This window comes from Rhinoderma darwinii, chromosome 11, assembly GCF_050947455.1.
Source record: "Rhinoderma darwinii isolate aRhiDar2 chromosome 11, aRhiDar2.hap1, whole genome shotgun sequence".
In the NCBI taxonomy this organism is placed as follows: Eukaryota; Metazoa; Chordata; class Amphibia; order Anura; family Rhinodermatidae; genus Rhinoderma; species Rhinoderma darwinii.
Window position 1 is genome coordinate 4,175,353 of NC_134697.1, and position 17,698 is coordinate 4,193,050.

General features: G+C 43.5%; 1 protein-coding gene across 10 annotated transcripts in view; it reads right to left on the reverse strand.

Moving 5' to 3' along the window:
* Nucleotides 1–9,600: 9,600 nt before the first annotated feature.
* Nucleotides 9,601–17,698, reverse strand: part of TCF7L2 (transcription factor 7 like 2) — a 197,948-nt gene continuing 189,850 nt past the window's right edge. For all 10 annotated transcript variants that reach the window (XM_075842778.1, XM_075842779.1, XM_075842780.1 and 7 more), the window contains 2 exons: nucleotides 16,168–16,240; nucleotides 9,601–11,928 (listed from right to left, as the gene is read on the reverse strand). In XM_075842778.1, coding sequence (XP_075698893.1) covers nucleotides 11,502–11,928; nucleotides 16,168–16,240 — 500 coding nt within the window. In that variant the 3' untranslated portion in view covers nucleotides 9,601–11,501. The remainder of the gene's footprint in view (nucleotides 11,929–16,167; nucleotides 16,241–17,698) is intronic.

Sequence of the window (17,698 nt, forward strand, 5' to 3'; positions counted from 1 at the left end):
AAATAATGGCCACGGCCATGTGCACGGCCCGCGACTTGTGGGCGGCTCGCGGCTGATAGTCCGCAGCCGGCCGTCGCGGAAATCACGGCCATGCACATGGCTACAGTCGTGTGCATGAGGCCTAAGGGTATGTCCACAGGACATTACGTCTGAAAATATGGAGCTATTTTCAAGCAAAAACAGCTCCTGATTTTCAGACGTTTTTGTAAGAACTCGCGTTTTTCGCGGAGTATTTAACGGCTGTTATTGGAGCTGTTTTCAATGGAGTCAATGAAAAACGGCTCCAAAAACGTCCCAAGAAATGACATGCACTTCTTTTTACACGGCGTCTTTTTACACGGCGTCTTTTTACGCGCTGTATTTTGAAAACGACGTATAAAATTGCACCTCGTGGGAACAGAACATCGTAAAACTCATTGATGTTTGGAGGCGTAAACGCCCCGAATTACGTCTGAAAACAGATTGTGTGAACATACCCTAAGGGTGCATATAGCATGAAGGAATTCAATTAAGGCCTGGTTTACACGAGCGTGTGTGTTTTTGCGTGCGCAAAAGGCACTTAACAGTGTGTCATCAGTGTATGATGCGCGGCTGCGAGATTTTCGCGCAGCTGCCATCTTTATGACACTCCGTTTGGATGTTTGTAAACAGAAAAGCACGTGGTGCTTTTCTGTTTACATTCAGAGTTTGACAGCTGTTGCGCGACTCACGCAGTTCGCACGGAAGTGCTTCCGTGTGACCTGAGTGATTTTCACGCACCCATTGACTTCAATGGGTGCGTGATGCGCGAACAGCGCACAAATATAGGACGTCGTGAGTTTTTTTCAGCGGACTCACGCACTGTCAGCACGGCCCCATAGACTTACATAGGTGCGTACAACACGCGTGAAAAGCACGCGCGTCGCACGGACGTATATCACGCTCGTGTAAACGAGGCCTAAGATTGTGTGGGGCCCATGAGTAGGAGGGGCCCAGCTCAGGCTAATCCGATCACCCTTTCCAAATTGGCTGCATGAAGCTTCAGAGGACGTCTCCCTCACCTCCTACACGGGATGAGAAGAATAGACTGCTGTATATACAGGGAGGAGGAGACTGCTGTATATACATGGAGGAAGAGGAGACTGCTGTATATACAGGGAGGAGGAGGAGACTGCTGTATATACAGGGAGGAAGAGGAGACTGCTGTATATACAGGGAGGAGGAGGAGGAGGAGACTGCTGTATATACAGGGAGGAAGAGGAGACTGCTGTATATACAGGGAGGAAGAGGAGACTGCTGTATACACAGGGAGGAAGAGGAGACTGCTGTATATACAGGGAGGAGGAGACTGCTGTATATACATGGAGGAGGAGGAGACTGCTGTATATACAGGGAGGAGGAGGAGACTGCTGTATATACAGGGAGGAGGAGACTGCTGTATATACATGGAGGAAGAGGAGACTGCTGTATATACAGGGAGGAGGAGGAGACTGCTGTATATACAGGGAGGAAGAGGAGACTGCTGTATATACAGGGAGGAGGAGGAGGAGGAGACTGCTGTATATACAGGGAGGAAGAGGAGACTGCTGTATATACAGGGAGGAAGAGGAGACTGCTGTATACACAGGGAGGAAGAGGAGACTGCTGTATATACAGGGAGGAGGAGACTGCTGTATATACATGGAGGAGGAGGAGACTGCTGTATATACAGGGAGGAGGAGGAGACTGCTGTATATACAGGGAGGAGGAGGAGACTGCTGTATATATAGGGAGGAGGAGGAGACTGCTGTATATACAGGGAGGAAGAGGAGACTGCTGTATATACAGGGAGGAGGAGGAGACTGCTGTATATACAGGGAGGAGGAGGAGACTGCTGTATATACAGGGAGGAGGAGGAGACTGCTGTATATACAGGGAGGAGGAGGAGACTGCTGTATATACAGGGAGGAGGAGGAGACTGCTGTATATACATGGAGGAGGAGGAGACTGCTGTATATACAGGGAGGAGGAGGAGACTGCTGTATATACAGGGAGGAGGAGGAGACTGCTGTATATACATGGAGGAGGAGGAGGAGACTGCTGTATATACAGGGAGGAGGAGGAGACTGCTGTATATACAGGGAGGAGGAGATTGCTGTATATACATGGAGGAGGAGGAGACTGCTGTATATACAGGGAGGAGGAGGAGACTGCTGTATATACAGGGAGGAGGAGGAGACTGCTGTATATACAGGGAGGAGGAGGAGACTGCTGTATATACAGGGAGGAGGAGACTGCTGTATATACAGGGAGGAGGAGGAGACTGCTGTATATACAGGGAGGAGGAGGAGACTGCTGTATATACAGGGAGGAGGAGGAGACTGCTGTATATACAGGGAGGAGGAGACTGCTGTATATACATGGAGGAGGAGGAGACTGCTGTATATACAGGGAGGAGGAGGAGACTGCTGTATATACAGGGAGGAGGAGACTGCTGTATATACAGGGAGGAGGAGGAGACTGCTGTATATACATAGAGGAGGAGGAGACTGCTGTATATACAGGGAAGAGGAAGAGACTGCTGTATATACAGGGAGGAGGAGGAGACTGCTGTATATTCAGGGAGGAGGAGGAGACTGCTGTATATACAGGGAGGAGGAGACTGCTGTATATTCAGGGAGGAGGAGGAGACTGCTGTATATACAGGGAGGAGGAGGAGACTGCTGTATATACAGGGAGGAGGAGGAGACTGCTGTATATACATGGAGGAGGAGGAGGAGACTGCTGTATATACAGGGAGGAGGAGGAGACTGCTGTATATACAGGGAGGAGGAGGAGACTGCTGTATATACATGGAGGAGGAGGAGACTGCTGTATATACAGGGAGGAGGAGGAGACTGCTGTATATACAGGGAGGAGGAGGAGACTGCTGTATATACATGGAGGAGGAGGAGACTGCTGTATATACAGGGAGGAGGAGGAGACTGCTGTATATACAGGGAGGAGGAGGAGACTGCTGTATATACATGGAGGAGGAGGAGGAGACTGCTGTATATACAGGGAGGAGGAGGAGACTGCTGTATATACAGGGAGGAGGAGGAGACTGCTGTATATACAGGGAGGAGGAGATTGCTGTATATACATGGAGGAGGAGGAGACTGCTGTATATACAGGGAGGAGGAGACTGCTGTATATACAGGGAGGAGGAGACTGCTGTATATACAGGGAGGAGGAGGAGACTGCTGTATATACAGGGAGGAGGAGACTGCTGTATATACAGGGAGAAGGAGACTGCTGTATATACAGGGAGGAGGAGGAGACTGCTGTATATACAGGGAGGAGGAGACTGCTGTATATACATGGAGGAGGAGGAGACTGCTGTATATACAGGGAGGAGGAGACTGCTGTATATACAGGGAGGAGGAGACTGCTGTATATACAGGGAGGAGGAGACTGCTGTATATACATAGAGGAGGAGGAGACTGCTGTATATACAGGGAAGAGGAAGAGACTGCTGTATATACAGGGAGGAGGAGGAGACTGCTGTATATTCAGGGAGGAGGAGGAGACTGCTGTATATACAGGGAGGAGGAGACTGCTGTATATTCAGGGAGGAGGAGGAGACTGCTGTATATACAGGGAGGAGGAGACTGTTGTATATACAAGGAGGAGGAGGAGGAGACTGCTGTATATACAGGGAGGAGGAGGAGACTGCTGTATATACATGGAGGAGGAGACTGCTGTATATACAGGGAGGAGGAGACTGCTGTATATACATGGAGGAGGAGACTGCTGTATATACAGGGAGGAGGAGGAGACTGCTGTATATACAGGGAGGAGGAGACTGCTGTATATACAGGGAGGAGGAGGAGACTGCTGTATATACATGGAGGAGGAGGAGACTGCTGTATATACAGGGAGGAGGAGGAGGGGGAGACTGCTGTATATACAGGGAGGAAGAGGAGGAGGAGACTGCTGTATATACATGGAGGAGGAGGAGACTGCTGTATATACAGGGAGGAGGAGGAGGAGACTGCTGTATATACAGGGAGGAAGAGGAGGAGGAGACTGCTGTATATACATGGAGGAAGAGGAGACTGCTGTATATACAGGGAGGAGGAGACTGCTGTATATACAGGGAGGAAGAGGAGGAGGAGACTGCTGTATATACATGGAGGAGGAGGAGACTGCTGTATATACAGGGAGGAGGAGACTGCTGTATATACAGGGAGGAGGAGGAGGAGACTGCTGTATATACAGGGAGGAGGAGGAGACTGCTGTATATACAGGGAGGAGGAGGAGGAGACTGCTGTATATACAGGGAGGAGGAGGAGGAGGAGACTGCTGTATATACAGGGAGGAGGAGGAGACTGCTGTATATACAGGGAGGAGGAGGAGACTGCTGTATATACAGGGAGGAGGAGACTGCTGTATATACATGGAGGAGGAGGAGGAGACTGCTGTATATACAGGGAGGAGGAGACTGCTGTATATACAGGGAGGAGGAGACTGCTGTATATACAGGGAGGAGGAGGAGGAGGAGACTGCTGTATATACAGGGAGGAGGAGGAGGAGACTGCTGTATATACAGGGAGGAAGAGGAGGAGGAGACTGCTGTATATACATGGAGGAGGAGGAGACTGCTGTATATACAGGGAGGAGGAGGAGACTGCTGTATATACAGGGAGGAAGAGGAGACTGCTGTATATACAGGGAGGAGGAGGAGGAGACTGCTGTATATATAGGGAGGAGGAGGAGACTGCTGTATATACAGGGAGGAGGAGGAGACTGCTGTATATACAGGGAGGAGGAGGAGGAGACTGCTGTATATACAGGGAGGAGGAGGAGGAGACTGCTGTATATACAGGGAGGAGGAGGAGACTGCTGTATATACAGGGAGGAGGAGGAGACTGCTGTATATACAGGGAGGAGGAGGAGGAGACTGCTGTATATACAGGGAGGAGGAGACTGCTGTATATACATGGAGGAGGAGGAGGAGACTGCTGTATATACAGGGAGGAGGAGACTGCTGTATATACAGGGAGGAGGAGACTGCTGTATATACAGGGAGGAGGAGACTGCTGTATATACAGGGAGGAGGAGGAGGAGACTGCTGTATATACAGGGAGGAGGAGGAGGAGACTGCTGTATATACAGGGAGGAGGAGGAGACTGCTGTATATTCAGGGAGGAGGAGGAGGAGACTGCTGTATATACAGGGAGGAGGAGGAGACTGCTGTATATTCAGGGAGGAGGAGGAGGAGACTGCTGTATATACAGGGAGGAGGAGGAGACTGCTGTATATACAGGGAGGAGGAGGAGGGAACAGCTCATTGATCATGTCTCGTTTGCTCCTTTCACATGGGGACGAGCGTTCGTTACTAGGATCGCTCTTCCCGATACATTTCCATCGTTGTTTACACAGGGAGATTTTCTGCGGATAACGATAATATTTCATGCTGCGTAAACGATACAATCAGCTGATGAACGTGCGTTTCCCTTTTCATCGGTTGATTGTTTCCCTGTTTCATATGAACGCTCGTTTGCCCAATCATTGGCCTGAGTAAAAGAGCCTTTACGGATCTCCGTCGCAGATTGCGTTTTCTTTGCTAGACATAAAAGCTATTTTGCAAAGCGACGCACACGGTGACAAAAACCCGACGTAACCCACTAAATTGACTGCTTTCCCACAGGCGCCGTTTGTTTCTGTCATATGGCAGCAGACCCGGTTTTTGTTGTTTCGCTCCTATGATGGAGATGAACAACAGAAAACCCAAACGCAGATGTGAACAGAGCCTAAGACAGTTTTGATTATTTGGCCCAATATTTTGTCATTAATAAATACTAATCTTTTATTATGAGAAACGTCTATTATACAGCCATTATTTCTCATACTGTTTTGATCTTTCTGATTATTACAAAAAAAAAACAACCACATTTGCTAATAGGAGACAGTCAGCAAGGCAGCCGCTCCCTCCTGTATTCCCTGGATGCCTCCCTGTTTGAGGTCTCCGTCTTCCCATCTTCTCCACAGAACGGATGAGTTGTGCACTTTGCAGGAATGGACGTAGCATAGCTGCAATCTGTGGGGCCCTATAGGTACGGGGGCCCAACGCCACCTTAGAACTAAAGTAATAGCGTTTCCTACTGTCTGTTAGATTTCATGGGACACTTTTGCTTGTGGTTTGCGGTTTGTGGTTTGTGGTGATCTGTCAGGGATTTGTAGACACGAGCGAGCTGCTATGATGAGCTGTCGGAGGCTAAGGGGCCCATTTATTGCATTATTTTACCCCCTATTCCATGCCCCATTACTTTTTCTTTATTTTTAAGGACTTGACATGTTTTGTCAGCACAATAATTTGGTTTAATGCTGACAGTGCTATATAAGCAGAGGGGTTGTTACAGTAGCATCTGGTCTAGACAATCCTCTGTGAGCTGAACAGTCAGTGCTCCAGGCTGATACATTGTAACATCAGGACAGAAATGTCGACTGCTTCTGCTGTGTTTAGATCACAGAGGATTATCTATTCTACACTCAATACCAATTGTAACAAACCCTCAGTTGTGAGAAGTATTAGGGACCATGATGCTTTTTGGGATAATGCCGCAACTAAACTTCTAATAATAAGAAAGCAGTGAACATGCACATTTCGAATATATTCAAGATTAGTTAGTTGAGCGCCACTTCATACATTCGCCGACCCGCAGGTCCAACCCTTCTGGCCGCTCCTACCTGGACTCCATTGTTTTGGCGCTCAGATCTGAAGTAATGGGTTGATACATATGTTGCAATATGATAACTCTGTAGCCACGCCCTCATTCTTCTTATAGCAGAAACCAAAGACGCTGTTGCTCCATAAATAGTTCTCAAAACAGTGCACAATAAATACGGATTCCGTTTTTTATCCACCATATTTTCCGTAATTGCGCCATTGGTGATTTACCCTTTTTTCTTTTTCGTCTCTGAGCTTTTTCTTTGGCAACAGAAAAAAAAAACGTTGATAAAATATTTGATAAACACAAACTCGTCTTGTTTTACTTTCTGCTCAATTACCTGTTAATGAAAAGAACCTGGCAGAAGGCGAGGAGCGGAACGCGTGAGATCACTTCTCTGCAGGGCCGGCCGCTCCAACAAGTAACGCATTATCACAGATTTCTATGAAGCTTTTCAGGCAGGGATTTGTATAAACAGAAGATTCAGATGAACTTGGAATCTGCACCAGGTCTCCCCACGGATTGGCAAGTCTGCCTGGCTCCAAGTCCACTCCCCTGACTCCCCGAGTGAGGAATTTGCCGATAATTAAATATCACGGCTGCGGGGGGTGGTCAGAATATGAAGCTTTAGATTCCAGTAAGAAGAACCTGCGATCACCTGCCGGCTGGCTATAAGGCCCTGCTCACACAGAGTATTTTGACGAGCTTTTTGGAGCAGAAACCGCTCAGCAAAACTTGTCAAAAACCTTCTGAAAATGCCTCCCATTGATTTCAATGGGAGGCGGTTTTCTCCCGCAAGCGGTAAAACCGCCTCGCCGGAGAAAGAAGGGACATGCCCTATCTTGGCGCGGTTACGCCTCTGACCTCCCATTGACATCAATGCAGAGAAAGCGTATTTAGCCGAGTTTTTTGCCAGTAGCACTCAATGGGCGCAAGCGAAAAATGCCACGAAAAAGGCGCCGAAAATCGCAGCAAACGCCGTGCAGGAAGGTCAAAATCTGCCTCAAATTCCCAAACCAAATTTTGAGGCAGAATTTTCCTCCTGCAAAAAACTCAACCTAAGGACAGAGTATAGAGTGGTCGGTACATCGCGCCATATTGATCTTGGCACCAGTGTTATTCGTATACAATAAGCGAAATATCCCCTACTAGAATCACCACCGACCTCTCACACACGGCACGTGAAGACCCAGGCGCTGACCAAAGACCGGGATAAGCGCCTCTAGTGCCTGCTGTCAGCGACGCCGCTGCTCTTACACCGAGGCTACGGCTGGATATAGGCATAAGGTTTAACTGGATGTTTGGACGGGACTAATTTTGGCCGACGCCTCTACAAAAATGTATAACCGTTCACAAAGATTGGCAAATGAAGCAGAGAGGAAAAGAAATTCCTTTTCATGGCGTCCAATCAACCAAAAAAACTGTGACTACAAGATAAAGTTAAAAGGGTTCTCCGCTGTGGACAGTTCCTTATTTATCATTAGGGGATGTTCACACACAGTGGTTTCAGATGTAATTCGGGCCGTTTACGCCACAAATTACGCCTGAAAAAACGGCACCATTACGCCTACGAACATCTGTCCATTGCTTGCATTGGGTTTTACGATGTTCTGTTCCCACGAGGTGAAATTTTACGTGTCGCTGTCAAAATACGGTGCGTAAAAAGACGCCCGCGAAAAAGAAGTGCAGGTCATATCTTGGGATGTTTTTGGAGCCGTTTTTCATAGACTCTATTGAAAACAGCTCCAAAAAAGGCCGTAAAAAACGCCACGAATAACGCGAGTGGCTTAAAAAACGTCTGAAAATCAGGAGCTGTTTTCCCTTGAACCACCTCCGTGTTTTCAGACGTTTTTGAGTTTGCGTGTGAACAGAGCCTTACACGGACAACAGGAAGCAGACAGCATAGGAAACAATGTATCTTCAGGTTATAAACAAGCAAGACGGGGGGGGGGGGGGCGCAGGAACTACGAGTAGTCGACTGCGCTATTGATTCTGCCAAAAAAAATCGGAAGTCTTGCAGAACGGACACAAACAGAAACCATTAGCAGCGGAAGCGTTACCATTGAAATCAATGGTGATGCAAACGTAAAGCTGTGGTTTCCATTCATGGGTTCTACTGACGGAAAGGTCTGACGGACGCCACGAATGGAACCCAGACGCAGATGTGAACGAAGCCTAAGGAAAAGCTATCAAATCAATGGAGTCTAAAGTACTAGAAAGTTATAGATGATCTTCGACATGGAAGTTTCAAGGTTTCTCTCGCTCTGCAGGACCCAAAATCTTCCAGTTCCTTGCTGGTTTATACCAACGTGAATGTACTGTACTTAGTCAACCAATATGTTCGTGAATGCAGCTTTGGATGTGACTAGAGAATATGACTTGTAACTCTAGAAGAATATGCAAAGGATAAGCAGAGTTACTCATTATTATATGTAAATATGAACAAGTTCTTATAGCAAAAATGCTACCGGTGCGCCCGGAGTGTCCTATGTTAATTGGAATGCCCCTTCTGCACTTACCAAAATTTCAATGCCAATTTGAAGGTCATTTGTAAGCCCCCGCCCCATTCTAGCCAGGTTTGCTCCCTAGCTTATCTGAGACAATAAAAGAATGGGAAAATGGAAGAAAGTATCCGATCAGACCACACACAGATTAAAAACATTGTTGCAAAAGTCCACAGACCCTCTTACCTGTAATATTTCATGTTCAAAAGTAGAGTTTAACTGCAACATTTTAGTTCCTGGCCCATGCCCGGTGTTAATGTGGATGCCCCTCCTGTACTCATTAATGTTTAATATGTAAGACCCCTCCCTATATAGCCAGGAACGCCCATTTTTATGCAAATTTGCAGCAAACTCCACCCCGGTTCATGGGACAGGCAGGCCCTTCCTCCATTGCTGCCGTCAAACAGATGACACGTGACACTGTGCACATACTAAGTTGCTTTTATTAATCCAGAACTGCATGCTACAGATACTGTACAGCATGAACATGTATTCATTACAAAAAAAGGTTTGCATGGTTTTAAATACCATTTTGAAATTAAATCGGAATAAGAGCATAGAACTGAACGGTAACATCACAGCCGTAGGAAACATTCAAAGTATTCACAAAAAATGTTATAGTTATTTCATTAGCATCAGAATAAACCAGAGGAAACCAGAGACAGATCTACAATTGCGTCATGTCAAATACAATGGCACTCGATGAACGGATGAAAAGTTTTTCAGTTTTGTTCAAAATGTTTTTTTCCATTTTTGTTTTTCGCTTTTTTTGACATTTTTTTTTCAACATCAACATGCCCATTTTTTCTTTTTTTCCTTTGAGTTGCCCGCTACTTACCTATATGTGGCAAGCAAACAAAAAATTGGCAGTCTTTTTTTTTTTTTGCAATCTAATATACAGGATTTTGGCCCATGGGGGGGGGGGGGTATTTTTTTTTTTTTTTCGTTTTTGTTTCTTTTTTGTACCTCATTGTTTTTCAATGCTGCCCAGTCACCCTCCTACCAAATATACCTGTTAAAGATGACAGAAACTACATACGAACCTACCTATGTAACATCACATCAGAACATGAGTAACAAAAATACAGCATCAAAAACAAGGGGGGGGGGGATTATTCACCGGGAATTTTGGCACATCAATTTGTCCACAGTCTACAGTCCTATCGGCGCAGGCTGGTCTCCTGTTCCTTAAGTAAATTTGCAAGATGCTGTCATCAAAAACAGCCGAAGGGTTGTTTCCCTTATTCATTTCAAGTCTTCTATTAATGGCTTTTATAGCAATTGTGTTTTTGTTTTTTTTGTACAATATTGATCCTTTAAATGCAGCTACAAATGTCCATTTGGTGGCAACTGAGTTTCATACAGAAAAACAAAAAAAACAAAAAATATATATATATATATAAATTTATATATAAACTTAAAAACCTTGTACAAATGATATATATATATATATATAAGATGCTTACACGAAGAAAAGAAAACTTTATACAATGCGTTGGGAAATGGGCAACAGACATTTTTGGAAAAAAGACAACAGATAGGACACAAGCAATTCCTAGGCAATAAATACTACTTACTGGTCCAATGGCTCTGAAATCGTCAACGCACCCACCCGAAATTTCCAAGTAGCATCTCTACCCCTCCCACCCAGAGGAAAAAAAAATATTAAAAAAAAAAAAAAAAGAGAGACCACCACCATGGAACGAGGCATATTAACACATTTGTTCATCTTTACCTTTTGTGTTTCTGTACATTTCAACAATAACAACAAAACATCACAATAAAAGTTGTTTCACAAGAGAGCACTGCATTCATCGTGCCCCGTAGGGTATAGACTGGATGTAAAATGATTGGTTCGCAAGCTCGTATTTAATACAAATAATCAAGAACCAACTCCTTCCGCGAGGGCTGCTTCAAAATTGCTTCTTTTTTTTTTTTTATGTTCTCTTTTTATTCTTCTTTAAATCAGTCTTTTCAAAGGAACCTATCGGAACGACGTGACAGTTATGCATTTTTTTATTTTCATATATTTATATATATATATTTATATAATTTCCCCCTTCTTCCGATGCTAAAAAGACTTCTTTATTTTTTATCATTTAACGCTGATGATACAAATTTTCGACAGGACCTCGAGGCTCGTAGGGGTCTCTGCTCGGTCAAAATCGGAAAGGCGGAGATAAAAAGATAGGTCAAATATTGACCAATGAACTTCATAAAACATCTACTAAAAGTAGCCGCTTGGCACAAATTAAAAATACCAAAAATCATTGAAAACGAGAAAAACTAAATATTAAAAAGGATGAGGCGTCGGTGTTGGGAGCAACTACTCTAGTGACTTGGTGACAAGTGAAAGGGGCTGAAGTTGAGTTCCAGCCAAGGACCGATGAGAAGGTGGGAAGGATGTTGACGGCTGTGTTAGTGACAAGGAGTAAGGAGCTGAAGACTGTAGCGGACTGGGCTGGTGATTGTGATCTGTTCCATTCTGACAAATTGTAGCTGACAGGTTGCTGGACTTTCGGAGCGGACTTTCTGTCAGCGGTGACTGCGGCATGCACAGCCGTGCCAGAGGGTCAGGCTTTAATGATAGAGATAGAGGTTGTGTTTGTTCAGTTTGTGGCGTGGAGTCTCTTGGAGGGGTGTCTAGCATGGTGGGAGAAGAAGGAGGAGAGTCTAGTAAGCTTCCGTCTGAAGAGGGCGGGCTGACGCAGCTGCCTTCACCTTGTATGTAGCGAATGCACTTTTTTTTTCTCCTACAAATAGGAAAAGAAGGCACGGGATATATTAAAAGGCACAAACACCAACAGAAAACATGACCTAAAACAACAGAAAATGTAGAAAAAAAAAAGAAAATCTGCTTTTGGCTCGGAGCAGTAGATGGCAATGTTTTTGTTTCCTTTTTTTTTTTTAAGGGGTAAATACCTATCGATTACTTTAATATGGGGTTTTTTGTAATTACATTTTTTAAAAAGTCTCGTTATCATTTCTAATTCTTTGAAGTATATCTGCTAAGCGTCTTGGTTCCAGCAGTATCCACAGGTGGTATAACTGCCCTCATGCGAAGCTTCAGAATCCACTGTGGATATAATAAATGAGATCTATTGTAGCTCCACAAGTCACCAGAGGTGGCACAAACGCCCTTATAATGCGTTTCACATCTGTGGTTTGTCATAATTGTAATTTATCTTAGCTCCAGTAGTGACCAGAGGTGCAATACCTATCATCATAATAAGCTTCATAACTTACTGTGGATTTTATAGGCAGAATTAAATTTAGCTTCACAAGTCAACAGATGTGGCATAATAGTCAACATGCTAAGCGTCATAAATTACTGTGGATGTTATAAATAAATGTAATATTAGCTCCACCGTTTACTAGAGGTGGCATGATTGTCAGCATACGAAGCCACATAAACTACTGTGGTTGTGCAAATGTAATCAAACTTTTCTCTAGTCACAATGTCATCATACTGAGATTCATATATAAGGTAGGATGCTATAAATTTGTTCCAGCAGTATCAACCACCTTTCCAATTAGATCCACCAGTAACCAGAGGTGGAATATGTGTTAAGACTAAGCTTCATAGACTACTGAAGATGTTATAAATGAGATCTCAGCTCCACAAGTCACCAGAGGTGGTACAGGTGTCATTATGGTGAGCTTCGTATATGCAGACATTAGAAATATTATCAAACTTAGCTCCACAAGTCACCAGAGGTGGTAAAGATTTCATTTATAGTGAGCTTCATATATGCAGATATTATAAAAATGGCAATCTTATCTCCACTAGTGACCAGAGGTGGCACAAATACCATCTAAGCTCCCTAAGTGATCAGAAATATAATAAATATGAGAATCTAAACTGTATTCAACAACCCCAGTGACGAGAAGCATGCAGGGCTGAAATGCTTATGGCAGAAAATGAATGATAGAATGAAACGGAAGAGATGAGCAATGAATTTGTAACATTGTTTCACACGGGACAAGACTGGCTTGTTAGTGGTTAGAAGGATTTGCAGTCAATACACCGATATTGTATCTATTAGGTGGACTATGTACTTGACTTGCAGGCACTTATATAATAATGGACACAATCATTTTTGCCTGAACCAAACTACAACTGAAAACGATTCCTTAGGAAACTGGCATTCCGGCACAGAGCCCACTAGCAAGTTCCTCTGTCTCTTAATGGGTGGCGTAGGATAGTATAGGCTATGGCATTGTTCTGTACTGGTCATTAAAAGGAAAAATTCAGATGCAGAAGATGATCATGTGTGTAATGGAAGGCTATGAGCATCCTCATTATTCAAAGCAAGGGCTCAAGTATGATGCCCTCGACACCTTCCAAGTGAATGATACTTGGTGCTTCATTACAACGGTCTTGGGTCTACATACTAAGACCATGAGACAAGAGATGACGAGACATTACACACAGAGAGGGAGAAAACACATACCTACCATTGTTACATTCCATATTCAAAGACTGCTTGCATCAGAATAAAGAAATAACAGATTTTAACCAAAGGATCAACAGGAAAGAAATTAGAATGCTTAGACCCTCCACCAAGGATTTTTCCACTGATTTGAACCCCTCTTATTTTATCACATTTTATACACATGCTCCACTAGTGGACATTAAGACTCGATGACAGACGCCATTCTATAGTAAGACATTGTGCTCACAATGCAACATGGTCTTTTGATTATTCTTAGGCCAATCTGGTACAATGCAGACAACTGCTGAGAAATGGGAGCGCCCTACGAAGAGGAGACCAGAAAAGTCCCTGCAAAAAATGTCTTAGGTTGTACTATTGTATCACCCGACACCACGTTGATATTTCCTTGGCATGTTCTTTTTTTAATCTTTATTTATTATATTGTTGCTCTTTTTGAGATTTTTCAATGCCGACTGCAATTCAGTACTTAACATAATAGCAAGAAAATGTTGAAGTGGCTGTAATATCATTCTATAGGTTAAGGGCTACAAGGAGGCGTCATTCCAAAACAACTAGACTTCTGTTCCTCCTTTCTGCATGCGACATCCTTCAAGAGTAGTTTTAGGTCCTTGAGGATGTGATGTCAAAGCCTGACGGCCATGCGTCAAACATTTCCACCTCTCTCCGGCTATTTGAATGTTTGACATTCTTTTGTTACATGAGAAAATTGTCAATGGAGATTGGGGGTCATCAATGAAGACCATCATTTGGAAAGCCACTTATTTTTGGCCATTCTGGAAGGGTTAGTAAAGTTGTCTCCTACAAGTCGGGAGGAGGTACTACAGAGAGAATTACCTGAGACGTACGCAACCATTAAGGAGAACCTTGGTAAAAAGGTCCTCCTCAACGGTGGTGAGAAGATATATCTCATGGACTTCTCTAAAAACTTGTGGGACAAAAAGTGGGAAGATTTATTTTACTCTTAAGCTCCTTAGAGCATTTTGGCATGTGGGTCGATCTGTCGATTTGTTGGTGAAAGACACCAAATTATTAAGTAGTTGCTCTTGAGAAATTTCAATCAAGATTCTTCCACCAGAAATTCATAGAATATAGATAAAAAGTATAAAGTCCAACCACCACCAGTAACGACTAGAGGGAAGGAAGAAGGAGATTCATTGGAAAGATTCATGGGTGGAATCATCAGATAGGATCTTGGAAGGACAGAAGGAATTCAGTTATTCCCCATGGGCCTTGTAATAAATATACCTGCATGGTTTGCACCATAGATTCTGTCGGTCAAGTCCAAACAATGCTCGACACTTCTTAGGAGCATTTGCATCTGTTAGCACAATGTAAACACACAAAAAAAATACAACAAAATGGTGGATACTACTCGGTTGCAGACACTTTTCTTAGCTATGGTTACCTACAGTATATGCAGTTTGTTTTTATTTGGTAATTCCCCCTTTAGTCCATGGCTAACATGCACAACGTCCGGAATAATCAAGAAGACCTATGGTATGTGATGCTAGATACAAGGCCAAGTTGATGGAGACAGACAATGATCTGCTCTACTACATGTGGTGCACACCAGCCAGTGTCAGGCATCAGTCAATCAAATCCATGACGTAGGGTAAGACTAGGATTCGGCTCTGCTACGATGTTGATAGAGAATGGATGGTGATACCGTGTGACTAATGAGTGACCATGCGTAGAGAGAAAGAGCGAGAAGCCACCGGTCTACAGAGGCCGACTGATGACTGCTCATGAGGCCAATGGAGGTCCAACATCGATATGGTCAAGACAAAGGTAATGGGCAATGTCAGGGGTAAATACAAAAACAACCAATGAAATAAAAAGAGATGAATGGGAAGGAAATCTCACAAGCTCTCGTCTTGCACAGTCAACGACTAGAAACCAAAGAGCCAATACTGCGGTATGTGTGTAATGTCCAAGTGTATTCACTGCAACAGGAATGCCCAGTTTATTGGGAGTTGTTAATTAGATTATCGATGAAGATGAGAAGCAGGCAGCAATGGTCATCAGCGAGCTTGTTAAATACTGTGATGGACATAAGGCTGTAGATTAAAGAATGAGAAAAATGCGGGCGTGGGGGGGGGGGGCACATTGGTTTTACTGTTGCTACCTATCCACAAAGTGCACATACCCTACGATGGGTCATTGGTTTAAAAGTTTGGGTATTTTTGAACTGCTCTCAGAATCTTTTCCTAGCGAACAACTTCTTGGTCTACGGTCTGGGATAGAGAGGTGGCCGCCATGGTCACTGGACCATCTTTGTCTCAATTATCAAGGGGCCAACTAGGTTTTAGTCCAAAATGTACCAGACACCGACTCTGAAATCCTTACGTAAATCATAAAGTGAGAGGGGTGGTGACTATTTAGCCTTGTGGACCCCACATGAAGGGTCCACCCACCGCTTCAAGGACTAGCCGTTAGCTTTAGACACAGAGCGGGAAATTACCAGATAAAAAAAAAATAAACAAAAACAAAATTGGTAAAACCAGCCATATCTAAATCTGGAATAACCATACACACCTGCAAGGACCGCACCAGTTATTCTGCTGATCAAGGCCAAAGCGCGCTCGGCATTTCTTAGGGGCGCTGAGGTCTGAATGGGTTCAAGGCAGAAGCGAGCAGAAGTAGGAACAGAAAAGATAATAATAATAAAAAATCAATGAACTGGTTACTAATTGCAAAAAGCGCAGAACTTCATTATTATTATTTGTTTATTCACAGAGTTATATAAGTTCAAAGAAGGATTCTTGCATAATTTGTGCTTCATTGGCAGATACAATTAAAGCTGCAGTATACCCCATACATACAGACGTGGAAGAAGCGAGGCCATACAGGACTTCTAAAAATAATAGCGTCTACGGGGTAATGTCACTGGGACAAGGAAATGGGACTTTTATTTACTAGGACATTTGATTACATTCTTATTTCATATAATAATATTTATGTTTTTTTTATTGTTTTTTTTTATTATTTATATACATTTTCAAAAATGTATCAAAAATATAAGGGAGCAAAATACTACATCAATTACATCTGATTTCTTCAAATCTTTGATTTTCCTATTTATATCATTTTTTTTAGGATTTATAAGAATATAAGGGGGCAAAATAATACATATTTGAAATCTTATTTCTTTTCATTTTGAATTGTCTTATTTAGATATATTTTATCAGGATTTCTAAAAATAAAAGGGGGAAAATAAATAAAGACTTATTAAATTTATATTATTTTTTTTGTTGCTTCTGCATGGAGCTGCAATATGCTGCACCCCAAAAAAAAAGGCTTCTTCAGCGTTCCTACGAATATTAATCACGTGTGATCGTTTTTACAGCCCCCTGAATACAAGGACAATTGGAACCTGCTTCGTAGAATTTTTTTTTTTTACCTCTCCAATGTGGCTCTTCAGCTCAGCCTGTCAGGGCATGCTGGGGGTTGTAGTTTTGCAACAAATGCACCGCCACAGAGGAATCCTACTATAGGATAATGGCTTGATCTGGATGGATTGAGTCTTTTTTTCACCTTTTTTGTTACTATGTTTCAATACCAGTCAGTAGGTTTATTACCATTATTATGTCCTAGGTGACATTACCCCAATTTATTTTAAGTATGTGCACCCCCAAAAGGTAGGGGGGATACGTGCACCCCATGTCCGTCCCCCCCATCCCTAAAGAGGGAAGTGTAGCTGAGCTTGCGCCTCCTGATCTACCGTGCAGTAACGCTCTTTTGTATACAAAGCCCGGAGATACTGCAGCTTTATAAAGTGCTCATCAGTCAATGTATTTATCTGTAAGTCACAACTTATGTAAAGAAAGAAAGAGAGAAAGATGGAGCAGACAGCGGGATGAGCGGAGCGGCTCTGGCTATGAGGCATGCCTTTGAAGCAATATGCGAGCATGATTGGGGGAAGCAAACACAAGCGGGTAGTTCAGCATGCCGGAGTGAAAACACTTTCTGGAAGCAATAGCAGAAAAAATTAGATTAAGGAGGTTTTTCTAGGAAATCCTTTTTGGAACAGTCTCTTTTACTGCATATCCCATTGGCAATGGTCATA